Source organism: Hypanus sabinus, chromosome 19, assembly GCF_030144855.1.
Source record: "Hypanus sabinus isolate sHypSab1 chromosome 19, sHypSab1.hap1, whole genome shotgun sequence".
NCBI lineage: Eukaryota > Metazoa > Chordata > Chondrichthyes > Myliobatiformes > Dasyatidae > Hypanus > Hypanus sabinus.
In genome coordinates, this window is record NC_082724.1 from 13,522,065 (window position 1) to 13,549,899 (window position 27,835).

General features: G+C 39.6%; 1 protein-coding gene across 2 annotated transcripts in view; it reads left to right on the plus strand.

The window, feature by feature from the left end:
* Nucleotides 1-27,835, plus strand: part of LOC132377735 (POC1 centriolar protein homolog A-like) — a 147,178-nt gene that overhangs the window by 27,624 nt on the left and 91,719 nt on the right. For both annotated transcript variants that reach the window (XM_059944047.1, XM_059944048.1), the window contains exons 4-7: nt 17,756-17,935; nt 18,731-18,838; nt 23,016-23,131; nt 25,320-25,453. In XM_059944047.1, the coding sequence (XP_059800030.1) occupies nt 17,756-17,935; nt 18,731-18,838; nt 23,016-23,131; nt 25,320-25,453 (538 nt within the window). The remainder of the gene's footprint in view (nt 1-17,755; nt 17,936-18,730; nt 18,839-23,015; nt 23,132-25,319; nt 25,454-27,835) is intronic.

The following is a 27,835-nucleotide window of genomic DNA, read 5'->3' on the forward strand; positions in this document are numbered from 1 at the left end:
AAACAATTCAAGCCAACCTGACTGAAAGGATATTGGATCCCCTCTGGTTCAGCACTAACCGTCCCTTTTGTATAGGTTATACCTTCGCTAGAAGAGATCCCAATGATCCCTAAATGTGAAGCCCTGTACCCTGCACCAGTTCCAACAGATACTAGTTAAATTAATGCAAGACTAAAATTGTAGTTTTAATCATAGTTTTGTTCTTACTGCCATAATTTGTATTTTTAACAATTTGTGTCTCCTAACAATCCCATGTATTTTTCACAGTATGTAGAGGTTCGTCCCCACTTACTGGCAAAAGGTAGTATAGCAGTTACATATATCATCAATTTTTAAGTGGCGAAGTATTGGCAAATTACCCATATGCTACGATGGTGCAACCGTAGATTGGTTTATTTTTATCTAAGGAATTTCTGTTATCTTGACTATAAAAGTGGTAGATTTTTCAAAGGCATCATCTTTCTGTTAAATCTATTGAATCTTTGCTTTGCTTCTCAGCTCTTCTCTTAGTTTCAAATGCTCTGTACTTTTGTTTAAACTTTAAAGTAAATTACTGTGATAATGAAAGTTTTTCGCTCATTTCTGAACTCCAAAAAGAAACTAGCGATTGAAAGTAACTGAGATTTGGCACACCTTTTCCTCCACAGATAATGCTTGGCTCGCTGGATTCATCCAGCAGTTTATTTCTGTTTCAGATTTCAGCTTCTGCAGTTTATTGTGTCTGCCTACTTCTGCTTCACTGCGAATTCTCTTCAAGGCATGACTGCTCTGAAGAGGTTTTCCTCTCGTTGATTGGAACTGTATGAGTCCTCTTATTGTTCTCTTTCTGTTGTTTCTATTGCTCAACTGTGATGGTTTGAAGATGTTTTAAAGAAACCCTTGTGAATGGCCACAGTTAATATTCAGAAACCAACTGACCTGAAGCAAAGTAATCAATTGTGCAATCAAAAAATTTTGATATCAAATTGTTTGGATTAATTTATGCTTTGAAATATGAATAATTTTTGAGTGTTGCTGAAACATGTACATTGAAATAGCAGATTGGTTTAAAAACCAATTGATTCTAGTCCTGATGAAGGGTCTCGGCCGGAAACGTCGACAGCGCTTATCCCTATAGATGCTGCCTGGCCTTCTGCGTTCCACCAGCATTTTGTGTGTGTTGCTTGGTTTAAAAAGTATTTTTTAGATGTTGAGAATGCTTGTACAGTATTCCAATTTTATAATTTCTTTGATTTGCAGACTTATTTTGAATTTTGTTTATTGAAATAATGGAACATTTGAATTAAAAGTCAAATGGCTATTTGTTGAAAAAGAAGACCCTCACTATTAATTTTTTTGAAAATTCCTATAGCTATATCATTCAGAGTAAAATCTCCCTTATTTATTTATAGAAAGGTTCATGACCAAGAGGGCTGATGATTAAATGAAAAGCACTGAAAATACTTCTAGGTTGTTGCTGGGCAACCTGCAGTATTCATACAAAAATTCAGAAAATAAATGTAACAATTATGGTCTGTAATACAGAGGTGGTAGCTATACTTAGCAGCAACAGCTTAAAGCAGTTTGTTTTCACATACAGACACGAGGTTGTGCTCTTCAATTAATGCCGTAGGATTGTAATATTTTTCAAGTGTGTGATGTGCTACTCCAACAGTATGTGTCCTGATCAAAAATAAATATCATTTTATTTAGAGCCCTTTAATAAGATGCAAAAATGAACAATAGCATTAAACACACTGGCCTGGATTTTTACAGTAAGTGGCAACAATTCTGAGTGAAAGCTCTGAAATTTATCATTTTAAGTGACAACTGGTTCAGTGCTCCATTCACGTTTAGTTCAATGTGCAGGATCCTAATTTACTCAGTAGGTTTTAAGTATGAATGATGCAGAACTTGTTAAGCATGTGTGAAAAATTTCTCAAGCAATAGGTAACTGGCCCTACTAAGGAGCAGCAACACTGGAACTCCTATTGGGAAATGAGGCTGTCAAATGACTGAAATGTCAGTGGGAGGGCACTTTGCACCCAATGACCATAATTACTTTTTAAATAGTTGTGGAAATGGATAGGACACATGTTAATCCTAAAATTGGGGCAAGTCTATATTTGATGGCATTAGAGAGAGACTTAGAAAGGTAGATTAGGAGAGACTGTTTGTAGGTAAAGAGACACCTGGCAAGTAGAAGGCTTTTAAAAGAGTGTTAAGACTTCAGGGCCAATATATTCCAGTCAAGGTGAAAGACAAAGCTGATAGGATTAAGGAATCCGTACTAATGAGGGATGTTAAGGCTTTGGTCAGGAAAGAGGAGAGGAAAACTGGGATCAAGTAAGTCCCTTGAGGATTACAAAGGTTGTACACTTAAGAAGGAAATCAGGAGGGCAAAAAGAGTGCATGAGATATCCTTAGCAGATAACTTGAAAGAAAATCTTCAGTGATTCCACAAGTATATTAAAAGCAAAGGGGTAACTACAGAGAGGACTTGAGGATTAGTGCAGTTGTCTATGGAGACACAGGAGATGGGAGAATTCCTAAATAAACACTTTTTAACTGTATTTCCTGTGGCGAAGTTAATGAAAACTAGGAAATTCAAAAAAACAGACCAGTGATCCCCTGAATCATACTGACATTAGAAAAGAGGAGCTACTGACAGTGTGGGGGAACATAAAGGGTGATAAAATCCCAGGATTCTCAGAGAAGCAATGGAAGAAATTACTGGGGCCCTAGAAAAGATTCTTACATCTTCCATGGCCTCTTTTGAACTAATCTCACTCCAATTTGAAGCATGTAATTTTTTCTTTAAGCAGTACACTTTTAAGTCAACATGAATTACAGATTTCACCATGAAGGACTCAGTGGACTTAACACTCAAGTAAGCAGGTATAGCATCTTTAAGCAGACAAAGGTTTGTTGACATGGCCAGAAGCAAGATGGGGTGGGGGGGGGGGGGGGGTGGAGACTACAAGCCAGGCTGAAAGGCAGAATGATGAGGCTCCTCTACCCAGCATCTTGTTAGCAAATGTGTAGTCGCTGAAGATCAAAATTGAGGACCTGAGGGCAAATTGCTTTATTGGAGGGAAATGAGAGATTGTTCTGTTCTATGTTTGAACGTGACATGGCTTTACTTCTAAAATGCCAGATAAAGTGATCGGACCCCAAAGACTTCTTGATTCATAGAATGGACCAAACTGCTGATTTGGAAAAGGCAAATGGTGGAGGTGTGTGTTTCATGATAAGCTCTTGGTGCTGCTCCAATGTGGCCGTTTATCAAACTCGTGTACCCCAGACTTTGAAAATCTAACGATCAAAAGCTGTCTGTTCTGTTCACAATAGGGGTTATCCTCCATAATCCTGATCACACTTTACATACCTCAGTGGCTAACTATTATCAAGCACTTGAGATACTGCATGATGCCATCTCCAAACAAGAAATGTTCTGTCCCAATGCATTTCAAATCATACTCAGGGACTTCAGCCAGGCTTCATGAATAAAACCCTGCCCAATTATCCTCAGCATATAACCTGTTACACCAGAGGTCCCAACACACTAGACCACTATTATACAAAGTTGAGGAATGCTCACCATTCCATGGCAAGACCATTTTATGATAAATCTGATCACTTGGCTATCCTTCTCCTTCCTGCATACAGGCAGAGGCTGAAGTGTAAAGCTTCAGAGATTAGGACAACCAAGCGGTCACAGGAGGCAGAGGAGCGGCTCTGGGATTGCTTTGAATTGGTAAACTGGGCTGTGCTCAAGGGCTCATCTGTCGATCTGAATGAATACACTATGGTGGTTGTGGACTTTATTAAAACAGTTGTAGATGAGCGTGTCCTCACAAAATCATTCAGAGTCTTCCCCAACCAGAAGCCCTGGATGAATCATGAGATCCACCATCTGCTGAGCGTCAGATCAAAAACATTCAAGTCTGGAGATCAAGAAGGTTTCAAGAGGTCCAGGTACATTCTCTCGAAAGCCATCTCACAGGCAAAGAGGCAATTCCAACTAAACTTGAATAAACGAAGGATACTCAACAGTTGTAGCAGGTCTTGTATGCTTTCACCTCTTATAAAGTTAAATCAAGTGACATAAGCGACAAAGTGGCTTTATTTTCAGATGAGATCAAGGCCTTCTATGGTCGCTTTGACTGGCAAGATATGGAGGAACCATCACAACCTCCCACAGCCCCTGATAACCCTCTGATTTCAGTCTCTGTGTTTGACGAGTGAGCAGCCTTCAGAAGGGTTAACCCACAAAAGTATCTGGCCCATATGGGGTACCTGGCCAAGTATTGAAGACCTGTGCTGATCAACTGGCTGGAGTGTTCATTCAGATCTTTAACCTCTAGTTTCAGTGGTCTAAGGTACCCACCTGCTTCAAGCAGGCTTCAATTATACTGGTGCCAAGAAGAACTTAGTAACCTGCCTCATTGACTATCATCCAGTAGCACTTACATCCACAGTAATTAAGTGTTTTGAGAGGTTGGTGATGAAATGCAGCAACTCCTACCTCAGAAGTGATTTGGATCTGCTCCAATTTGCTTACTGGAACAACAGGTCCACAGCAGATGCCATTCTCATCGGCTTTTCATTCAACCCTAGGAGATCAGCAAAGAAGCATAAATTAGGATGTTCTTTATTGACTACAGCTTGGCATTCAATAGCATCATCCCCTTAAAACTAATCAATGAACTCCAAGACCTTGGCCTCAATACAGCCTTGTGCAGTTAGATCCTTGATTTCCTCGCAGGGAGGCCCCAGTCATTTCAAATTGGCAACAACATCTCTTCCACTATTTCCATAAGCGCAGGTGCACTACAAGGTTATGTGCTTAGTACCCTACTCTAGCACTTTCCTGCTATGATTGTGTGATTAAGCACAGCTCCAATGCCAAATTCAGGTTGCTGATGACACCACTATCATCGGCCGAATCAAATGTGATGATGAGTCAGCATATAGGAGGAAGATTGAAAATTTGGCTGAATAGTGTCCTAACAACAATCTCTTACTCAATGTCAACAAGACCAAGAAGCTGATTATTGACTTCAGGAGGGGGAAACCAGAGGTCCATGAGCCAATCCTCATCTAAGAATTAGAGGTGAAGAGGGTCAGCAACTTTAAATTCCTCTGTGTTATTATTTTGGAGGACCTGTCTGGGTCTGGCGTGCAAGTGGAATTATGAAGAAGTCACAGCAGTGTCTCTCTTTGCAGTTTGTGGAGAGTTGGCATGATATCTAAACCTTTGATAAACTTCTATCGATATCTAGTGGAGAGTGTATATTGGCTGACTACATCACAGCTTTGTATGGAAACACCACAGCTCTTGAATGGAAAATTCAGATTCAGATTCAGTTTATTGTCATTTAGAAACCACAAAAGCAATGCAGTTAAAAAATGAGACAGCGTTCCCCCAGAATGATATCACAAAAGCATATGACAAAACAGCCTACACCAGAAAATCCACATAACGTTTGGCAATCCCCAATCCAGAGTCCGGAGATGTTGCTGCATATTAATATCGCACTACCGTCTAGGCCGTTCCCCGGAAAGGAGCTCCAAGTCCACCAGACAAAAACAAGACCAAAAACTAAAGCTACAAGACCTGCACAAAACCACATAATTACAACATATAGTTACAACAGTGCAAACAATAGCATAATTGATTAAAAAAAAACAGACTATGGGCACAGTAAAAATAGTCCAAGATGCTAAAGGACTGTAAGTTCAAAAGAAATCACCACAGTTTCCACAAGTCCCCAGGGTCTCGACAGACTCGCCATCCCACGCCAGCGGCAGAAGGGAATACCCCCGCTATGGACTTCTAAGGCGCCGCCCGACTCAGCCTCGCAGACGCAGCACACAATGGAAGCTCCATCAACACCAGCCTCGCAGACGCAGCACACACCAAAAGCGACCTGAGTCCATTGAGCCTCCAAGCCGACGACCATCCCCTCTGGCACAGCTTCTCTAAGTACCATCTTCTGATGACCGTATTAAGACGGTCCCGCCAACAGCCATCGGCAATGCGACCCCAAGGACTGGGGGCCTGTTCTTCCCAGTAGAGTCCCGGACCTCACAGCAGCAGCAACGAAGAAGGTCTTTGTGGAATTTCCTGATGTTTCTCCGTGCTTCCACGTCCATTTTCAATCGATTATGATTGCGCAAGGCACCCCACTTCACAAATAACAGATAATCAGTTCCGGAGTGGCCACGGCAAGCTGCGTCGCGCCACCATCTTGGAAGAAAATCCTTCAAAAGGTAGTGGATATAGCCCATGAGTAAAGCCCTCCCTACCATTGAGCGCATCTACATGAAGTGTTATCGCAGGAAAGCAGCATCTATCAGCAGGGACCCCCACCAACCAGGACATGCTCTCTTCTGCCATCAGGAAGAAGGTACAGGAGCTTCAGGACTTACACCACCAGGTTCAGGGACAGTTATTTTTCCTCAGCCATCAGGTTCTTGAACCTAAGAGAGTAACTAGTGCCTTTTTAGAAGATGCCATCACTAGTATAAGCCCACACTGGTACTGGAAACTAAGACTTCTATGACTAAGTCCCAGCATTGATGATGGTCTTATAAAGGAAGATATGGCACATTGTTTGAGAGTATATATTGAAAGAAGTTAAGGTTGTTCTTAATGCAGAGAAAGTTAAGAGATTTAATGTGTTTGAATCCATGTAGTGTTCTAATAGAATAAAAAGTGATAGAATAAAACAGAAGAGGCAAAGGGGTTAAATACCAGTGTGCAGAATTTAGATTAGTGGTGAAAAAAACCAACAGGGAAATAAGTTAAGGGAAGAAAAAGTTAACTGGCATTGCTGTGATGTAGAATGCTGTGATGAAGAGTGGTGGCAGTCAATTCAACAGTGATTGCTGAAAGGAAATTGAATATGTTTGTAGAAAAAATTGTATCACTGTTGTTACGACTGTGCCCCAACTCTGAGGGGCCGAAGGGTACAAAGTAGCCCCCTCCTTTTTGAGAATCGCAAGATCGCTATTAATTCGGGTCTGGGACCCAGGAAATGAGAGAGAGACACGCAGAATCCTCAAGGTTTGGAATGTGGCCTGGGCCTCCGAAAGACAAAGCCACGGATAACGGCCATTGTCTCTTGGAGACGGAATTGTGTATTGAGTACTGTACTATTCATTGAAGCCCTCAGGAAATGAACAGAGGGGGCTGGTTGAGGGATTGCATCATCCCAACCTGATTAACATCTGAGACCCTGTGAATAAGGATAAAAGAGGGTCTGGGGAACAACCCCTTTAGATGCACCAAGAGAAATGCAAGAAATCCCGTGACAGCGTTTAATAGCGTGCATCCTTTCCCGTTGCCTGGGATTGGCAGGACTGACCACGGAAGAATGGCTTAGCTAAAAGGAAAAGGACACCAATGACATTTCGAAGGATCAACATCATAAAAAAGGAAACTCCGGCAAGTTCCAAAATCTCTCTCTCTTGACTCCAACCGAAGGCTGCAGCCTGAATGAGCTAGTGACATTTATATTTCCATTGGACAATACATTATCCCCTAGACAACGATAAAGCTATTTCTTATTGATTATTATTATACTCACACCTTTTGATCTAGTATTGACGACGTATAGTATCTGTATGATTGCATTGATATTATTTTTGTGTATTTTTACCAATAAATACTGTTAAAATAGTACCATCAGACTCCAACGAATCTCTCTATCTTTGCTGGTAAGTTACCCAGTTACGGGGTACGTAACAACTTGGGGTTCTCGTCTCGGGATTTGATACCAAATTGGGGAGCGCAGTGAATCAGGCTTGTAAGTCCAAACTTGGATCTGGTTACGTGGGTAGCCAGATGGGAAACCAGCAAAGATGGACATGGATGAATTTATAGAAAACCCGACTCTGGAGGCACTAGAGGCGGCCACCAAGTCAGAATTAATAAATACTGCGAAAGGACTAAGCCTCGCAGAGGTGAGGTTGTCGATGAAAAAGTGGGAGGTGCGGAGGGCCATAACTCAGTATTATATTGTGAAGAATGTGTTTTCAGCTGAGGTATTGGAAAATATCCCTGAAAAGGTACCAGCTAGTGGGACGGCTCAGTTAGAGTTGACGAAATTAAGGTTGGAACATGAAATTAAATTAAAGCAGCTGGAAGCTGCTGAGAAGGAGAAAGAAAGAGCCGAGAAAGAGAAGGAGAGAGCCGAGAAGGAGAGAGAGTATGAAGAGGCAGAGAAACAGAGGCAACATGACTTGGATATGGAGAAGTTAAGGCAAGAGCAAAGAGCTCAAGGGTCAGACCGAGAGTAGCGGTTTAATGTTAGTCGGGAGTTGAGGTTAGTATCTCCGTTCGAGGAGACTGATGTTGATAGTTATTTCTTGCTTTTTGAAAAGGTGGCAGTGAATCAGAAGTGGCCCAAAGAGCAGTGGGTGGCGTTGTTACAAAATGTGTTAAAAGGGAAGGCACAACGGGCATGTGCGGCGTTGTCCATGGAGGAGGAAGAGGCGGAGAATTATGACAAAGTAAAGGAGGCCATTCTCCGGACCTACGAATTGGTACCTGAAGCTTATTGACAAAAGTTCAGAAATTTAAAGAAAGGGTGGAATCAGACATATACCGAGTTTGCCTATGAGAAGTGTGTGCTTTTGGATCACTGGTGTACAGCAGAACAGTGGAAGAGGATTTTTGGCATCTCAGGGAGTTAATTCTGATTGAGGAATTTAAAGGTTGTGTTTCGGAGGATATCCGGATGTATTTGAATGAGAAGCCAAATAAGTCCATCTCCGAATTTGCTAGGTTTGCAGATGAATAGGCCCTAACCCACAAGACAAAGTTTTCCTCGAATAAAAGTTACCAGAGTGACCGTGGGACCGATAGAGAAAGCCCACTGGCTGAGGCAGAGGTCCCGCCGGGAGCTAGTGGTAAGATTGAGGAGGAGAGGCAAGACGGCCAGAGATTTCCAGGCTTGACCTGTTTTAATTGTGGAAAGGGGGGACATATTGCATCTAGGTGCTTTGCTCCGAGGAAGGAGACAGGAAAAGGGAAAGCAGCAGTCCCTATTGGATGTGCCGTGGTGATCAGTAAATTGACAAGAAAGCCCGGGGTAGACAGAGTACGAGAAAGGTCTGAGACTTGTATGTCAAACGGAACCGTGTCTGTGAGAAAGGGAGACCCACCAGTTCCTGTGTGGATCTGGAGAGACATGGGAGCTGAACTGTCATTGATTAGCAGTAAGGTACTGGATTTTGGTCGCAAGACGGGAATGGTAGCTTTGAAAGGAATAGGAAAAGGGACCAAAACAGTGCCCTTGCATAGGATCATTATGAATTGTGAGCTGGTATCTGGACCAGTTGAAATGGGGGTACGATCAGAATTTCCGAGAACTGACGCGGACGTCCTTCTGGGTAATGATTTAGCTGGTAGTAAGGTTTGGTCAGCAATGGAGCTGACGAGACAGCCGGTGGAGGTCCCGCCCCTAGATTCCAAGATCTATCCTGCATGCGCAGTCACTCGCAGCATGTCGAGAAAGGCAGCTGAGACAAAGAGCAGTTTAAATCCGGCCAGTATCGATTTGGCCGAGACGTTTTTACCAACCCTGTACCACGAGGGTTTAGAGGGTGGTAAAACAAAGAGTAATTAAGTGAAAGAGAGTAAGGAAGAGGAGGTAGACCTGCCCTTAGCGAGGAGAAAAGTTATAGAGGCACGAAATAAATATGAGAAACAGCGAAGGCTGTTAAAAGGTCCAGAGTTGGACATGGATGATCTGTCTGGTTTGGCAGAACTGTTTGAAGAAGTTGAAAATTCTAAAGGTGTTCCCAATCATGAAATGAGGGCAGTCCTAGATGAAAAGGATGCCATTACCTTGAAGAAGTCTGCTGGGTTGGCAGATGAGGTTGTTTCAGCCCGCGGGGTTGAGTTTACTCCGGAAGGGAGTTGCCCAGAGAGTAGCTGGGAGGATCAGGGGAATTTAGAATTTGAACAGGGTACGGGTATTGAAAACCTGGAAGAGGCAAATGTCCCGTTTGAGTGTGTCCAAGATGTGGATGCACGTGGTACTGAACCTAGTAATGGAGCTCAGAAAAAATCTGAGGTATTTGATTCAGTTGAAAAGGAATGCAGTCCTTGTGCGTCTGATGGACTTGGTTCAGTGAAGAAAGGGTTAACCTTGGCAATAGTGGGAAGTGAGAGTTCCCTGTTGTTTGTGCTCGAAGGTGTGTTAAAAGTTAGTGAGGAGATAACAGGTGGTGAGGTGAATATTATTATTGAAGGAAAAGGGAAAAGTGTAGTTTCCGAATCGAATGAAGAAAATTTAAAGTCTGGATTGATGTCAGAAGCAGCAACCAGGCTAAGGAGACAATGGGTTGGTACCGCAATGCCTGTGAATCAATTACAGGTTGAGTTGGAAGGTAAAGGGACCCCACACGCTATTGTTATTCCAGAGTGTGGTGTGAAACCGCAGAATTCGAAATGCTGTTTGAACAAAGAAGGATCGCTGGCATTGAGAACTAATAGCCTGAAGGGTCCTGAACAGAAAACTAGCAACTTGCTTAAAATTAAAGAATTGTTTGGAGATTCGGAAAATGGTCTAAGTTTGGAACACATTGCTGATAACATAACTCCTATGAAAGGAGTGGTCGAAAGCGTATTTCGCCATGGGGCACAAGCTTACCACATGGGAATTAACTGGAAAAGAGGCGAGGGTTAATGGGACGCTATTTTTAAATAGCAGAAGCTGGTTTTAAGGGATTTCGACAAAGCATGTGAATAATAAAGACAACCCCCATGGAAGCTTGACTGTTAAGTTTGAAAGTAACATAAAGATTTATATCTGCATGAACTTTTGTAGTATACACGTAAGCTAAGATCACAACTCTTTAGTTTTTGTTTGCTGAAGGAAAGAAAAAAAATAAGTGGTTATTAAATTGGAGTCTGATGCTACAAGACTTTAATAAGGTACAAGATGCTAAGATATTTAAAGGAAGTGACGATGTAATCGTTAACTGTTTAGATGCTGAATTGAATGTATTACACTGCAGTGGAAAAAAAACTTTTGTATTGTGTTAGATTCTAAAATCCTGTAAGACTCTGTATTACTTTGTTTTTACCGATGATAAAAACGCGTTGAAGAAAGGGGGTGTTACGACTGTGCCCCAACTCTGAGGGGCCGAAGGGTACAAAGTAGCCCCCTCCTTTTTGAGAATCGCAAGATCGCTATTAATTCGGGTCTGGGACCCAGGAAATGAGAGAGAGACACGCAGAATCCTCAAGGTTTGGAATGTGTCCTGGGCCTCCGAAAGACAAAGCCACGGATAACGGCCATTGTCTCTTGGAGACGGAATTGTGTATTGAGTACTGTACTATTCATTGAAGCCCTCAGGAAATGAACAGAGGGGGCTGGTTGAGGGATTGCATCATCCCAACCTGACTGACATCTGAGACCCCATGAGTAAGGATAAAAGAGGGTCTGGGGAACAACCCCTTTAGACACACCAGGAGAAACACTAGAAATCCCGTGACAGCGTTTAATAGCGACAGCTGGTAGGGCCCGCGTGCATCCTTTCCCGTTGCCTGGGATTGGCGGGACTGACCATGGAAGAACGGCTTAGCTAAAAGGAAAAGGACACCAATGACATTTCGAAGGATCAACATCATAAAAAAGGAAACTCCGGCAAGTTCCAAAATCTCTCTCTCTTGACTCCAACCAAAGGCTGCAGCCTGAATGAGCTAGTGACTTTTATATTTCCATTGGACAATACATTATCCCCTAGGCAACGATAGAGCTATTTCTTATTGATTATTATTATACCTGCACCTTTTGATCTAGTATTGATGACGTATAGTATCTGTATGACTGCATTGATATTATTTTTGTGTATTTTTACCAATAAATACTGTTAAAATAGTACCATCAGACTTCAACGGACCTCGCTATCTTTGCTGGTAAGTTACCCAGTTACGGGGTAAGTAACACTGTGAGGAAAGGCCAAGGTATGTACAACTCAATTGGATAGCAGCTCTTCCAAAGTGCCAGCACAGGGATAATGGGCAGTACTGTACAATTTCATAACAAGCATTAGACTCTTTATCAGAACAGTGAGAAAACAAATTTCAGGGAAGGATAGATTAATGGGGCAAAATCTCTGACAGCGTTGTCGGCTTGCTGTGGGGTTAAACTATAAAGTTCAACTGCTTAATGGAGAATAAATCTATGAGATGACAAGTTAGGGAGGGGAAATACATAGAGTAACGTGAAGAGGTAGGATGTGCAAATGGAGAAAAACTGAGCCAATATCACTAGTAGGTAACTTGCTACAGAAGTACAGGTTTCCCCCGCTGTCCGAAGGTAGATCCTTCCTATGAAACGGTCCGTAAGCCCCAATGACATAAAGCAAAGAAGCAATTTCCATTAATTTATATGGGAAAAATTCGTGAGTGTTCCCAGACCCAAAAAATAACCTAGCAAATCATACCAAAGAACACATAAAACCTAAAATAACACTACCATAGAGTAAAAGCAGGAATGATATAAATACACAGTCTATATAAAGTAGAAATACTTTTCTGCAATTATTGCAGTACTGTCAAGCGTAGCAAAAATCTCACGCAAGCGCTCTGGGTGGAAGTGCTCTCTGCGGAAGCACTCTCTCCAGTAACCTTTAAGCTATGAAGCTGCCGCCGCCTCAAAAACCCATCAAACTACCCATGACTACCTTTAAATTCCACTTTCGCAACAATGTCTTTAATTTATATGGGAAAAATGTTTGTGCATTCCCAGACTCGAAAAATAACCTACTAAATTATACCAAATAACACATAAAAATACACAGCCTTTATAAAGTAGGAATAATGTATGTACAGTGTAGTTTCATTTACCGGAATCAAGAAGACAGCAAGCACACTGATGATGGTGTGTTAGGCTCAGCCGTCAGAGGTTGTGGTGCTCAGCAATTTTTTCCAATAAATTGCAGTTTTGTCGCAGTTAGACACTTGCTTATACAAATAACCACCTCCTGTAATTATTTTCTTCCGTTCTGCTGGGAGCTTTTCAACAGCTTCAGTATCAGCCGAAGCACTCTCTCCAGTAAACATTGAACTATGAAGCTGCCAAAAAGTTCCCAGCAGACTAAAAGAGACCACTTTGTTATGAGCAGAACCAATAGTAACATCGGCAGCTTTCAAGATTCTTTCTCTCTACGTGTAAATAGTGCGAATGGTGGATGCTGGCAAGTTCAACGCGCAGACAATGTCCTTACTTCATTGACCATGATCAAAACGTTTAATTACGTCCAGTTTTATGCTAAGTGTAATGCCCTTACGAGCTCTCTTAGGCTTTTCCGATACCTTAGGACTCATCTTGCTAACGGATGCACAAGATAAATCAAGATAAAGCACAGATGCTCACAGACACATGTTTAAACTTTGGTGGCTTGATGCTGAATGCAGTTCCAGGGGAGGAGCTTGGTTGCTTGGGGCGCACTCTGCATTTTTTCGTAAAAGTGAAAACACTCTTTGGTTAGCGAAAACAGGTAACTAATGTAGGTCTTTTGTAAAAGCAAGGTGTCGTAAAGCGAATGTTCAGAAAACAGGGGTCACCTGTAACCAGTTGTGGCACAGACAAAGTGAGTTCTCATGAAGTACAGTGTGGCCAAATGGAAGCTGAAATATTCCTTAGGCTTACATTGGATACCATTATTAATGTTCATGTGTTATTTTTTATTTTTATTTCAGATTCCCAGAAACTGCAGTTTTATTAATGAGATTTGAACACAATAATCCATAAAAACTATAACTTTTATTGTCCCTTTGTGTTTTCTATTTAAGTTCAAAGTTCACAGTAGATTTATTATCAAAGTACATTTATGTTACCATATACAATGCTGAGATTTGTTTTCACATTGTTTCCACGTTGCCCAATTCCCTGATTAATCAACTTTATAGACACACCATCTTCCAACTGAAGTGTCTGCACTCCTCTCTTATGAATTTGTCTTATTTAATTCCAGAGTATCGCACAATGCTTTATAAGGTGATTTAGATTTGCCTGTCCTCTGTTGAAGTTTCACTATATTATTTTCCTTTCATGCAATAACTAGTTCCTAGGTCCTCAGTTTCTTAGTTAAGTATTCTTAATTAGCAGTTTCACCTGTTTTTCTACTGAATCTGGTGCCTGCATCTTTGCTGTAGTAACCAAATTTGTGTATGCTCTTCTGGGAATGACTAAACTGTAAAAATTCACCTGAGAATTGTTCTTAGCTTTTCATGTGCTAGGATTTAGTTGGCTATTCTTACCAATGCACATCACCTTCTTCACAATTTTTGTGAGCTATCTCCCTCTGGAGCCGTTTAATTCGCATTCTTGGTGTTAATGCTTCCTTAGTCTCATTACCTTTTCGTTCACTTAAGTGCTATTTGCCACTCATTAGCACAACTTCAGTCTATTCAAATACCATTCTTATTTAGGTTGTGTGTTACTGTTTTCCTGTCTTCCATGATCTATCTCTGTGTCTGGTTCTAAGTCATTTCAGATAAATACTTTGTGGAGATTTGTGATATATATGATTATATGATATATATGTACAATGTCTGAAATACATCTTGTGGAAATGTTTGATGATGAACCTCAATAAAAAAATTACAAAAAAAATAAATATACAATGTCCTGTACTGAACCTGTAGATTACTGCTGGACATCCCTTCTTATTTCATTGCAGTTTCACTTGTATCCATCCACTGATTCCTCTGCATTAATCAGTCTTTAGCTCTCACAGAGCTGATTTAGACTATTAGACATAGGTGCAGAATTAGGCCATTTGGCCCATTTTGTCTGCTGCATCGTGGCTGATCCATTTTCCCCCTCAGCCCCAATCTCCTGCCTTCTCCCCATATCCCTTCATGCCCTGACTGATCAAGAATCTGTCAACCTCTACCTTAAAGATACATAAAGACTTGGCCTCCACAGCTGCCTGTGGCAATGATTCCCACAGATTTACCACTCTTTGGCTTAAGAAATATCTCATCTCCATTCTAAAAGGATGCCCCTCTATTCTGAGGCTGTGTCCACTCCACATCCTCTCCACATCCACTCTAACAAATATACAAACATCAACTGATTGCCCTGATATACATCATACCAATTGGTGACATCCAAGTGCACTACAGTCACAGAATTGCATTTGTAGCAAACCATTTATTTCCACAAAGAGCTCCAGTATATCTTGGCACTATACTGCTTTGTAAAACAACACATTTTGTGACATATATGTCAGTGATAATAAATCTGATTCTGATTATTGTTATTAGTCTGTAACTTATATCCCAATTAATTTTTAAAAAATCACCTGCAAATTATAGGTAGTTGAAGCAGGGGTAAGAAACACAAAATTGATGAGAAATAATGAAGATTTTCCAGTATGCTTATTTCTACTTGTATTAACATCACAGTCTGCACACACCTCCTTGTCTTTTAATTCCAAAGTGGCATCAGTATAGAATCACCCACAAAATGCTGGAGGAACTCCGCAAGTCAGGCAGTTTCTGTGGAAATGAATAAACAGTCGATATTTTGGGTCAAGTCCCTTCATCAGGACTGTGGAATTTTGTTGGGAAAGTAATGACAGATTCTTTATTAAGGTTATTAGTAAGTCTTTGATACCTGTCAGAAGTATGCATTGTAGGCATATTATAAAGTTAATCATGTATTTGACAACCTGTCATTTTTGGAGCTTAAAGTTCCAGCGGTTGTCCTCTTCTAATCGGATATGAATGAACATACTTCAAGAGAGCAATGGAAGCCTGTTAACTAATGGCTACAACTACAGTTGTTTAAGTGTTTGGTGATGTTGAGTATTCTTTTTAAGTACAATGGATTCCAGTTAATTGGGGAAACCATTTATTTGGGATAGCTCTTAAAGAACAAAATCAAAATTGAGAAAATATCCAGAATTCCCTTCGTTTATTTGGGACAATATGCCACTTAATTGGGGTTGGAGACTGTTGTGCAACATTAGTGCCAATCACATGGACTTATGTGGCCAGTGTAAACACTACAGAATGCTCAGAGTGATCAGTTTTTAGTGTTAGTTGCATGTGTTTGTGTTCAAAAAGCAGTGATTTTTTTTTGGTCACTGCTAACTGGTGAGAAATAGCAGTAAGATAATTTAGAATAGTTTTGTTCACTGCGATTTCAAGCATTCAGGCTTGGAGATGCCAGAAATAGCTGGGAGTGAAAATGAAACTGCTTCAATAAGTTAGGAATTACAATTGTATCTTCAGTCATCTTAATTGTTATAATGAAAATGAAGCTTTGGAGGATGCAATCGTCTAAAGCATTGTATGAAGGCAGTTCATTATCTGCCGTAGGTATTTGCCCTGATTTTGTTCATTCATCGTGAATCAAAAGAACATGGCAGATGAACTCGTCTGTCGATAACTATTAGAATCTAATACACAATTTTATAGTACATTAGTATTGGTAGTGTTCTAATTTGTTTTAAATTTCATTTAAATACATGAATTGTTACTCAGTTAAATAGTCGTTTATCTTTTTTTATTCCTATTAACTATTTCCATGAAACTTCAGCTAATTGGGACAGCTGCTTAATGGGGCCAAACAATATGTACTGGTCCCGGTGGATTCCCATTAATTGAAACACATTGTATTGCTAAAATCAATAATAGATGTTGAAGGATATTTTTCAGATTTTTCATCACAAACTAGATGCTTTTGGGTGTACAATGGTATGCAGTAGAGCAGAGCGTTGTTTTGAGAGTGAAGGTGACACAAGATCGTGGAATCTATGAGAATAGATAGAGGTTTCATCTGCGTAGGATGGCCAAGGAGCTGAGTTCATTATCAAGTAAGAGCCACTGAGAGAAATCTGCACTTCAGCAAGGGCTCTGGTTTGCACCTGCTGCTGTTACAATGCATCTCCACTTTAAGAGAACAATATTAACCATAATTGGTAGTTGGCACGATGCCTGCATCAGAAACAATGGGTTATTTTTACGTTATATTTGACTGCCGGTTTCCTGGAGCTTTAAAACTTAGCTCCCTAAGCATGTCAGTGGCAAGAGGGCATTGTAGACAACATTTATTAAAAGATTAAACCATCGGGTTTAAGGTTTTTGCAGTTTTACTTGGACAATCTAAGTTTTGTATTCTTATTGAACTGTGTAGTATATAGATTCTTAACTGTAGACATATTTCATTTTTGGTAAATAAGCTTCACAGTTCTCTCAGATACTCATTAAAATCACACAAAGGTGTTTGGTGAGTTTCTCCTTATACACTGCTGGAGTCTGAAGTGTTTATGAATCGAGAAGAAGGAGGTTAACAGAACTATTGAATACATGGAAAAGTACTTCCTTTGATTTGGTTCTTACAGGTTTTCATATCGTTTAATTATTCCTCAATATGGCAACCTTTATCAAATATTTGAGAAAATTACCAATGGGTTGTATTTTTAAAACCTATAAGCATGAACATAGTAAAATTTGATTTATATTTAAATTCATGGAGTATTTATATTTAAATTCATGGAGCACCTTTCCTTTGTGCTGTACTTATTCTTTCTCACTTCCTCTCAGTTACGTTGCTGCTACGTCCTCTCCGGTGATTTACTTTTCTTGAATTATATTGGGAGCTTGGGAAGAATTGGAATTAAGCTTTCCTACAGAGAAATGAATCTAGTCAATGTTTCTTCATGAGGTCTTGAATAATTTTCTGTGCAGTTCTGTATTTCATGGATTAACCTAGTATTTTTTCCCATTTCTTACTAGGAAGGGTGAATCAACAGTATTAAAAGCTCATACAGGCACCATACGAAGTGTTCAGTTCTCCAGAGATGGACAGTCACTGGTTACTGCTTCTGATGACAAAACAATCAAAGTTTGGACAGTTCATCGACAGAAGTTTCTTTTTTCTTTAAGCCAGCACATAAATTGGGTTCGATGTGCCAAGTAAGAGCAAGCACTCAATCTATCAAAGACAGGAGGTGGGAAATAGTTAGGTTGGTGCTCTTGCACATGTTTTGAAATTCAGGTTAGTGGATTGCAGGCATTCAAAGCAGTTCCATAATTTTAAAACTTGTATTCTAAAACTGTCTCTATGAATACACAGACTGAGAAAACTTCTGTTTCAGTAATAAGTTCATAGAACATATACTCTTAGATTTTTTCACATTGCACATTTCCTTTTCTATTTGTTTAACATTCAAGTAAAATAATGTGGGTCTAAATATCGTTTAAGATCCAGGGAGCCACCAGAGGGGAGTTACTTTGTTCAAAAAATATGGAGATAGAGAACGTTTGCAGAATGGACCTGCTCTAATATTCTTTTGTGTGATAAGTTTAGAACAACATTGTGTCAAGCATAATTTGCCTATTTACATATTGTAGTAGTGGCCTCATGAAATTTCTTTAAAAAAGCGTATAAAAATTTGTGAGATTGATCTGGCTTTATTTTCTGTTGTGGGTTGTTCTTTCTGGTTAATGGCTATGTTTTGTAACTCAAGAAGCTAATCAGGAGAAAAGCACAGAAGCCTGAGCTAATTGTGTACTTAGTTTTTCTTTAGTGAAGTGCTCACATATGACATAGAGGCATGATAATGTATGCCTCATTTCATATAACTCATAATGAATTATGTGAACAAACAATACTTTCACAATATTACTGTAATATATTACAAATGGAATTGAGGGTTGGGTGTATCCACAGCTTTCTTTTGGTTGATTTTTTTTTACTTTAAATTTTAGGTTTTCTCCAGATGGACGACTCATTGTTTCTGCTAGTGATGATAAAACTATTAAAATATGGGACAAAGCTACTAGGGAATGTATACATTCATTTTATGAACATGGAGGGTGAGTATTTTTGATAAATATTAATCTATCAAAAGTTGAAAAAATGTAATACTGTATTGCTGGCATCGCGATGGAAAGAAAAGTTAGAGGTTTGGATTGATGAGTTTCCTGCATACCAGGTTCACAGATTTGTCTGCATTTGTGACCTGATAGAGAGTTTTTGAGCTTCATCTCAAACAAGGATGGGAATCTGTCAATCAGTACCTTTACTGCATTCTATTGTCTGACATATTTCCAAAACATAACCATTTTCCCATGGTATTTCAGATGGTGACCCAAACTTCTGGGTGCAGAAGAAAATATCGGGTAAAAGGAAGGTCAGAATAAGAGAGCAAGGAAAAGTTAGATATTATTTCAGTGGCACAGATTTTTTTTAATATTACTATGTCATTTAGAAAATCACTTGGACAGAAGTGAACAAGTGCCAAAGTTCTATGGCAATGACATATATATATATTGATTATTTGATTGATTGATTGGAATGCAGCACAAAATAGGCCCTCTGAGCCACGTAGCCAAGCAACCCCCAATTTAACCCTAATCTAATCACAGGACAATTAATAATGATCAACTAATCTACTAACCAATACTGTACATCTGAGGACTGTGGGAGGAAACTGGAGCACCCAGAGGAAACCCACGCATTCCACAGTGATGACATACAGAATCCTTACAGATGACATCGGAATTGAACTTTGAACTTCAATGCCCTGAGCTATAACAATGTCACGCTGCTATACTACTGTGTGGCCCATTTTTGAATGGTATGTCAGAATGATGGTTCTTTCAATGTAACAGCAAAGGTGCAACATATTTCTGACAAGTGTTCACGCTTTTGGGTTTAATTATTTCACTTGTCTGAAGTTGCTGTTTATTTTATGCACCCACGATGGTGTGTTCTGTTGGCCTTGCAATCATATCTATAAGAGATTATTACCCAGTATTTTCTCCATCGAAATATTAATTTTCATCTATACAGCAACTTGCCCCGACGAGCATAAAACCATAAGACGTAGGAAAAGAATTAGGATATTCAACCCATTGAATCTGCTTCATCATTCAGTCATGGCTGATTTATTTTCCCTCTCAACCTCATTTTCTTGTCTTCTCCCCATAACCTTTGACACCCTTACTAATCAAGAACTTATCAACTTCAGTTTCAAACACACTGAATTTCTTGGCATTCACAGCTGTGTGTGACGGTGAATTTCATGGATTCTCTGTTAAATAAATTTCTCATCGCTAAGGGATCGTTCCTATATTTTGAGTTTCTATTCTGATCACTAAACAGTAGCCTGGCTTGGCTATTACTGTTGTCCAGGTGGTTCAAGAGTCAGCAGAGAGACAGTGAGATTGTAGCATGTCCAGGTCCTTGCTTAGGCAGGAGTTTATTCTAGTCATGACCAATCTCTCAAAGCACGTCCACAGTAGATGTGAGTCCTACTTGATTTTCCTTGTCAGCCCTGCTTGTTTCATCTTCCCTTTTAGAATGCCTTTTGCTCTTTTGAGATGAACTGACCCAATGTCTTCTGAATTACTCCTAGAACCTCCAATCATTGCTGTTGTACTGTCCTCCCTAGAAGTGTCTCCTTCCAATCAACTTAAGCCAGCTCTTCTCTCATGCCTCTGTATTTACCTTTACTCAACTCTGATATCAATACATCTGATTTTAGCTTCCCTCTCAAACTAGAAGGTGAATTCTTTCATATTATGACCACTGGCTCCTAAAGGTTCCTTAACCTTAAGCTCCTAGTCAAACTTGATTCATTGCAGAACACCAAATCCAGATTTGCCTACTGGGCTTGACCACAAGTTGTGCAGAGGCCTGTATATCACTCCCATGAGTGTCTTTTACCCTTGCAGTTTCTTAACTCTACCTACAAGATCTTAAGTCACTTCTTTTATGGATTTGATTTAATCTTTTTTTTACCAACATAGCCATCCCATCTCCTTTGCCCACCTGCTTGACTTTTCAATGGGATATGTATCCTTGAATGTCTAGCTTCCAGCTCTGATCTTCTTTCAACCACGACTATGTGATGACCACAATGTTACACATGCCAATTTCTAACTACAATAAGCTCATCTATCTTATTTCATATACTGTATGCATTCAAATACAACACCTTTTTTCCTCAATTTCGTCTCCATGTTGTCTGAATTTAAATTCTTATTACTGTGTAAAATTTCTGTCTTACTCTTTATTCTGGAGACATCAGTAACCTCTTTTGCTCCCTTCTTCCCTTTTACTTTAACCACAGTTTACCGAGCTGTTGAACACCGCATCCCCCTCCATCCCCCTACTATACACATCCCTAATTATGTCATTTGCCAGGACTCTAGTTCAGGTGGAGTCTGTTCCATCAGAATAGCTTCCTTCTTCCCCAATGCTGGGACTAATATGCAAGAAATTTAAACTCACTTTTCCTGCACCAGTCTTTAAGCCATGCATTTAACTCTGATCTTATTAATTCTATGACAATGTGCATGTAGTTGAGATCACAGTCCAGAGATTGTTATCTTTTTGGTTTTGCATTGTAAATTAGTACTTAGCTGTTCAAATTCCCTCAGCAAAACCTCTTTCCTTGTTCTTCCTACGTCGTTGGTACCCACATGGACCACAGCAACTGGATCTTTCCCCTCACACTCCAAATTCCTCTGCAAGTCTGAGGAGATGTCCTGAATTTGACATTAGGTAAGCAACACATCCTTTAGGACACTCTATCCTTGCAAAAGTGAATTGTGTCTTTTCCCCTGACTATACTATTCCTAATTAAGACTGTATTTCTTACTTCTCCTCCCTCTTCAATGGCTTCCTGAACCATGGTGCTACAGTTCACTTACTCAACTTTCCCACAGTTTCCTCTCCCATCTGCATAGGGAGTATGAATCTCATTACTGTTGGCCAAGGTCAAAGGCGGAGGCTGCTTCAGCGCCACTTCTAATATCACCCTGTCTACCTCACTTATTGTCACATCCTCTTGTCCCTGATTCAGACTGAATTTGAAGTAATTAAACCAATGGTGTGATTGCCTCCTGAAACACATTGTTCAGGTTAACTCTCCCTCTTCCTGGTGCATTGCAGAGTTTGAAGCTCAGATTCCAGGTAATCAACTTTGAGCCTGAGTTCCTTTAGCAACCAACACTTGTTGCAGATATGGTCACCTGAAACCAGAATGGGGTCCATAAGCTCCCACATCATGCAACTACATCACATCACCTGATTGCGCATCCCCACTTTATTCAATCAATTGTAACTTGCTGTCTTTTTATTTAGCCACTATAAGAACAAACTTGACTTTGTAATTTTCAATGGATGATGAAGTGCTGGGCTGTCAAACCTATGGCGTGTGTGCCTCAAGATGGCACATGCAAAAATGTTGGCATGTGTCATGCAGTGTTACCCCTCCGTTCTTTAAGCCCCTATCCATAATAAAAAGATGGATAATGATTGTCTTCACTGCCAAATGAAGCAGCGAATTAATTTTTTTTAACAACCCAGAGCAGTGAGATGCTTTTACAGCAAACAACAGTTAGATGGTTGTGAAACTGTGACATTAAACAATACATATTAAAGTACTCACAGATCTGACATGCACATCAGCATTTTGATAGTAAATGGTTGCCATAACAGTCCTGTTCAGAAATGATGTCATTTGTCAATTATCTTTTATAAGATAAATAAATTTTGAATAGGTTTTCTAAAATGTTTCATTTATTGTATTATACTTTAATAATAAAATAATGAATACATGTATATAAACCTTCTTTAAAAATTGTCCATAATTATTGTCACCAATTAATAATCAATGATAATCCCTGTTTAGAATCACCACAGCTTGCAAGAGAATTTTTTTTCAAGATTATCACCAATTTGGCTGCATGCTCTCAAAATGTTTCAATTTCTCTGAACTGCAGTATTATGTTTTCTTTTGTGAAACTTTACAAATGGCTGCTCAGGTTTATTTCATATAGCAAGGATAATGAAGAGGAGTTATCCTTCTTGAACATAAGTGATTTTATAAAATTTCAAGTCTGTTAAGTATCCTAATTTTTTTGCACTGCTTTCAACTACCATAGTAACTTTGTTGCAAGTTACTCAATCTAAAAGAAGCATTTGATGCGATACTTCAGCTTTCTATGAGATGCAACTAAAACTTACTTTTCTTCCTCAAAGGTTTGTTAACTATGTAGATTTTCACCCCAATGGAACCTGTATTGCAGCAGCAGGGACAGACAATACTGTGAAACTTTGGGATATTCGTATGAATAAACTTCTGCAACATTATCGAGGTAGGAGATTGCATTTTCTGCAAAGTAACTTGTATAAGTGGTGGTAGGTATGCTTGAAATAATGACTACCTTAAGTAATAACTCCCTGTATCCTGTGGCGGATGACTTTTGATCACTAAGTGGGTTTGGGAGCTGAGAATGAGTTTGCAAAACCTGTTTTGTGGGCTGCAGCACTTGATTGCCTGTTCATTTCCTCAATTTATTGTTCCATGATTACTTCCAGGACATAACTCCATTTATATAGTATTGTGTATTCTTTAGCTACGAACTCACCTTTTGTAATTATCTGACACTTTCCATTGATCCAAATAAACTCTGAAGCAACAAATCATGGTAATCATGAACTCAAACTCAAGCCCTGTCTACAGGCTGTAAATGAACTTAGTATTAATGACAAGCATTTTTTTTCCACTGTGGGAATTATCATCAAGGGCAGCAATTACAGATATTTCCTGTTTGCCTTTGAGAGAATTTTGGTGAGCCGATTATGAACTAACTGCAGTCAATGGAGTGAATTGTTCCTGTTGTGTATGGCCTAACTAATGCCTTTAATTGCATCATTGTGTATGATGTAATTAAGGGATTAATTAGGCCGTCAGCATCACACTCTGATATGCTTCTGGAGCTGTTTGTAAGGTAATAGTGTGAAGATGCCAGATTTCTTTCCCAAAAGAATATTAATTACTGTCGGTGGATGGTTTTGTTAATATATCCTTGCATCTCTTAGTCGTTATTCGTTACATAGAAACGTAGAGAACCTACAGCACAATACAAGCCCTTCAGCCCACAATACTGTGCCAAACATGTCCCTACTTTGGAAATTATCTGGGGTTACCCATAGCGCTCTATTTTTCTAAGCTCCATGTACCTATCCAAGAGACTCTTAAAAGACCCTATTGTATTCGCCTCCACCACCATCGCTGGCAGCCCATTCCATTCACTCACCACTCTCTATGGATCTCCTGACACCACCTCTGTACCTACTTGCAAGCATAGAAACATAGAAAACCTACAGCACCATAAAGCTGTGCCCTCTCATGTTAGCCATTTGAGCCTTGGGGAAAAGCCTCTGATTATCTACACAATGCCTCTCATCATCTTATAGAGGTATATCAGGTCACCTCTCATCCTCTGTCGTTCCCAGGAGAAAAGGCCGAGTTCACTCAACCTATTCTCATAAGCACGCTTTCCAATCCCAGCAACGTCTTTGTAAATCTCCTCTGCACTCTCTCTATTGTATCCACATCCTTCCTGTGGTGAGGTGACCAGAACTGAACACAGTACTCCAAGTGGGGTCTGATCTGGGTCCTATATAGATATAACATTACCTCTCAGGTCTTGAACTCAATCCCACGGTTAGTGAGGGCACTGTATGCCTTCTTAACCACCCAGTCAACTTGCACAGCAGCTTTGAGTGGCCTATGTACTCGGACCCCAAGATCGCTCCAACCCTCCACACTGCCAAGAGTCTTACCATTAATACTATATTCTGCCATTATATTTGACTTACCAAAATGAACCACCTCACTCTTATCTGGGCTGAACTCCATCTGTCACTTTTCAGCCCAGTTTTGTATCTTATCAATGTCTCCTGTAACCTTTGACAGCCTTCCACATTATCCGCAATCTTTGTGTCATAGCAAATTAGCAAATTTACTAACCCATCCCTCATTTCCTCATCTAGGTCATTTATAAAAATCACAAAGAGAAAGGGTTCCAGAACAGATCCTTGAGGCACACCACTGGTCACCAACCTCCATGCAGAATATAACCCGTCTACAACCACTTTTTGCCTTCTGTGGGCAAGCCAATTCTGGATCCACAAAGCAAGGTCCCCTTGGTTCCCATGCCTCCTTACTTTCTCAATCAGCCTTGTGTTGTTTCTAAGAATTTGGGAAAAGAAGATCTAAAAATTACCTATCTGGTGGGATGACTCCATTTTTCAAACATAGGCAATTATCATTTTTCACTTTTGAAAGACTTATTCATTTATTTTAGCATTTCCATGGGAAGGCTACTTCAGGTTTATTTTGTTTTCGAGGTTCTGGACCAAAATGTGTTTATAAACTTGACTGTGTGAGGAACAGGGAACTGAATAGAGGTTACTACCTCCAAAATGGTTAAGCTTTTCTGTTGCTGAAGACCTTCTGGTGTATCTGTAAGTTGGGTAATCTTTATTTTCTTGCAGTGCATAGTGCTGTGGTAAACTGCCTCTCATTTCATCCAACTGGAAATTATCTTATCACTGCATCAAATGATTCAACACTGAAGATACTTGATTTATTGGAGGGAAAGTTATTGTACACTCTCCATGGTCATCAGGTGAGCTAGTGTCAGAGTTCTCTTTTCGGTAATAGCTGTCCATATCTGATTGTGGTGAGAGTTTGACTTTTAGTGCCAAAATTTTAACTAGTTGCTTATTTTCGTATCTGGTCAAAGAAGTCCAATTTTTCGATGATAATTTTCCTTAAGATTACAAGAACAACAATTCACATTTTTTTCAACGTTTTTGTTAATTTTGAATTTCAGAAAATTTAATTCCACTATTATGTTAAAAATATTCATTTTACAGTATTGCAGTCTGTTCATCTAACATGTCTTATTTAAATGAAAACTAATACACTATTTTTACTACAACATGGTGCTTCCAGCCACCATTATACAATATTTGAACTTGTATGCTGAGAATAATTAAGAGAATAAGACTATAAGATGTAGGAGCAGAATTAGGCCATTAATCCCATTGAGGCTGCTCCACCATTCAGTCATGGCTGTTTTTCCTTTCTCAACCCATTCTCCTGCCTTCTTCCCTTAACCTTCACTTCGGCACGGAACTGGCTCATAGCTGAGGCCTGCGGTCATTGACACTGTGTTAAATGGAACTGACTTGGTGGAGGTCAGTCCTGGACCATTTTGGGGATTCTGCAGTTTGATGTTTAATATTCTGTGTGTTATTTATTTGTTTCCTGATGTTTGCGTGATTTGTTCTTCTTTTTCCCTTTGTTTCACAAGTTGGGTGTTTGATGTTTTCTTTAATTGGGACGAATGTTTTTTTTGTTTCATGGCTGCCTGCAGGAGGATGAATTTCAGGGTTGTATATTATATAAATACTTCAATAATAAATGTACTTTGAAACCTTCAATCCCCTTACAAATTAAGAACCTCATTACAAACAAGAGTCTGAATGTTAGTGATATTGGTCATGTTTCAAAATTCTGGAATGTAGTTTCTTGATAGTGATTCTTCAAGTTGGTGTTGAGCGATTTGGTGAGTAATGCAGCATTGAAAGTCATTGAATGGCAGTTAAAGTCTCACTGTTGCAAATGATACTTTTCTGGCTCAAATATGTTGCAAATGGTACTTCTTATTAGCTTATGCCTAAATCTTCAGATCTTGCATTGCATGCTTAGACAATTTCACAATCTGGAGCTGTGAAAAGAACTGAGTACCATGTAGTCATCATCAAAGTATTCTCATTTTTGCTGTAATATATAGTAGATTAATGCCTGTGAGGTTTCTTTGGGTGAGGTGGCAGAAGACTGAGAAGATGTGCAATCCAATCACCATTTCTGTGTGAAGGTGGTTACAATTATTGCACTACTCTTTTTGGCATTCATATGCCAAACTCAACCACCGTTGTGGATGGTGCTGTTGAATCTTTATCAGGTTGACATCTCATTTTGTCTTGGGTTTACCTGTTATTGCATTGTGTCCCACACTCAATGAATTATGACTGACCTTGTGGCTTGGTGATAATCGGACTGTGAGTGTAACTTTAGGCCATGAACTTGCTGCTGTGGTGGAATACGTTTGTTTTGCTGCTGATTGCCTGCAGCGGCCCAACTTTGAACTATGGGATTTGTTCTCAATCTGTACCACATTGCAGTGTTTTAAAACATAATAAATCCCGCCTTTGTGAAGAAGGAATCTTGTCTCTTCAAGGTTCATGTAGTGATCTCTCCTCACAGGGATATATCCAAGAACAAATAGATTATAATGCCAAGATCAAATGGATTTATTATTTGTTTTTGTTCTCTCATGAGCTGGTGCAGATTCAGTCTGATAAGTGTGCCCTTCCTGAGACATAATTTTCAAGGTTGACTGTAAATGGAGTGAGCTGGCTACGACTAATTCTGGTGCATAGATTGAATTGAAAGGACCACTTGGATTTATTATTTTGTTTAGAAATAATGATTCACTTTTGAGGCAATCATTTCACTTCTGAGGCAATTTTGCAGAACTAGGTTGTCAACTAGATTGCTAAGGGCTTAAAGCTTTATAGGTCAGAGTAGTGGCAGGCTTTCTTTTTAAATAACTACTTAGTAGTTGCATGGTCATCATTGTTGCCATTAATTTAAAAACCACTTAAGTAATGGAATTTAAATTCTCTCTCTCTCTCTTCACCAGACCAGATTTCTAAGTCTAACCATAAGTGTATGAGTATATACTTACATATACTTGGGTATTTGTCCAGACTTCTAAGTATAACTATAAGTACGTAAGGATATACTAACTTCTGTCTGAAGTGTATACTAAGTACAATTTCCCTTTAAGTAAAAATAAGCAAGGAAAGTGTGCTGGGCTTGCAAGTAAGATTGAAATGCAGCCCTTAGATCCTCACTCCCTACTATCCTGCTGCTGAATGCATAGACTCTGGAAAATTAAATTGAAGACCTCAGAGCAAGATTGCAGTACCAAAGGGAC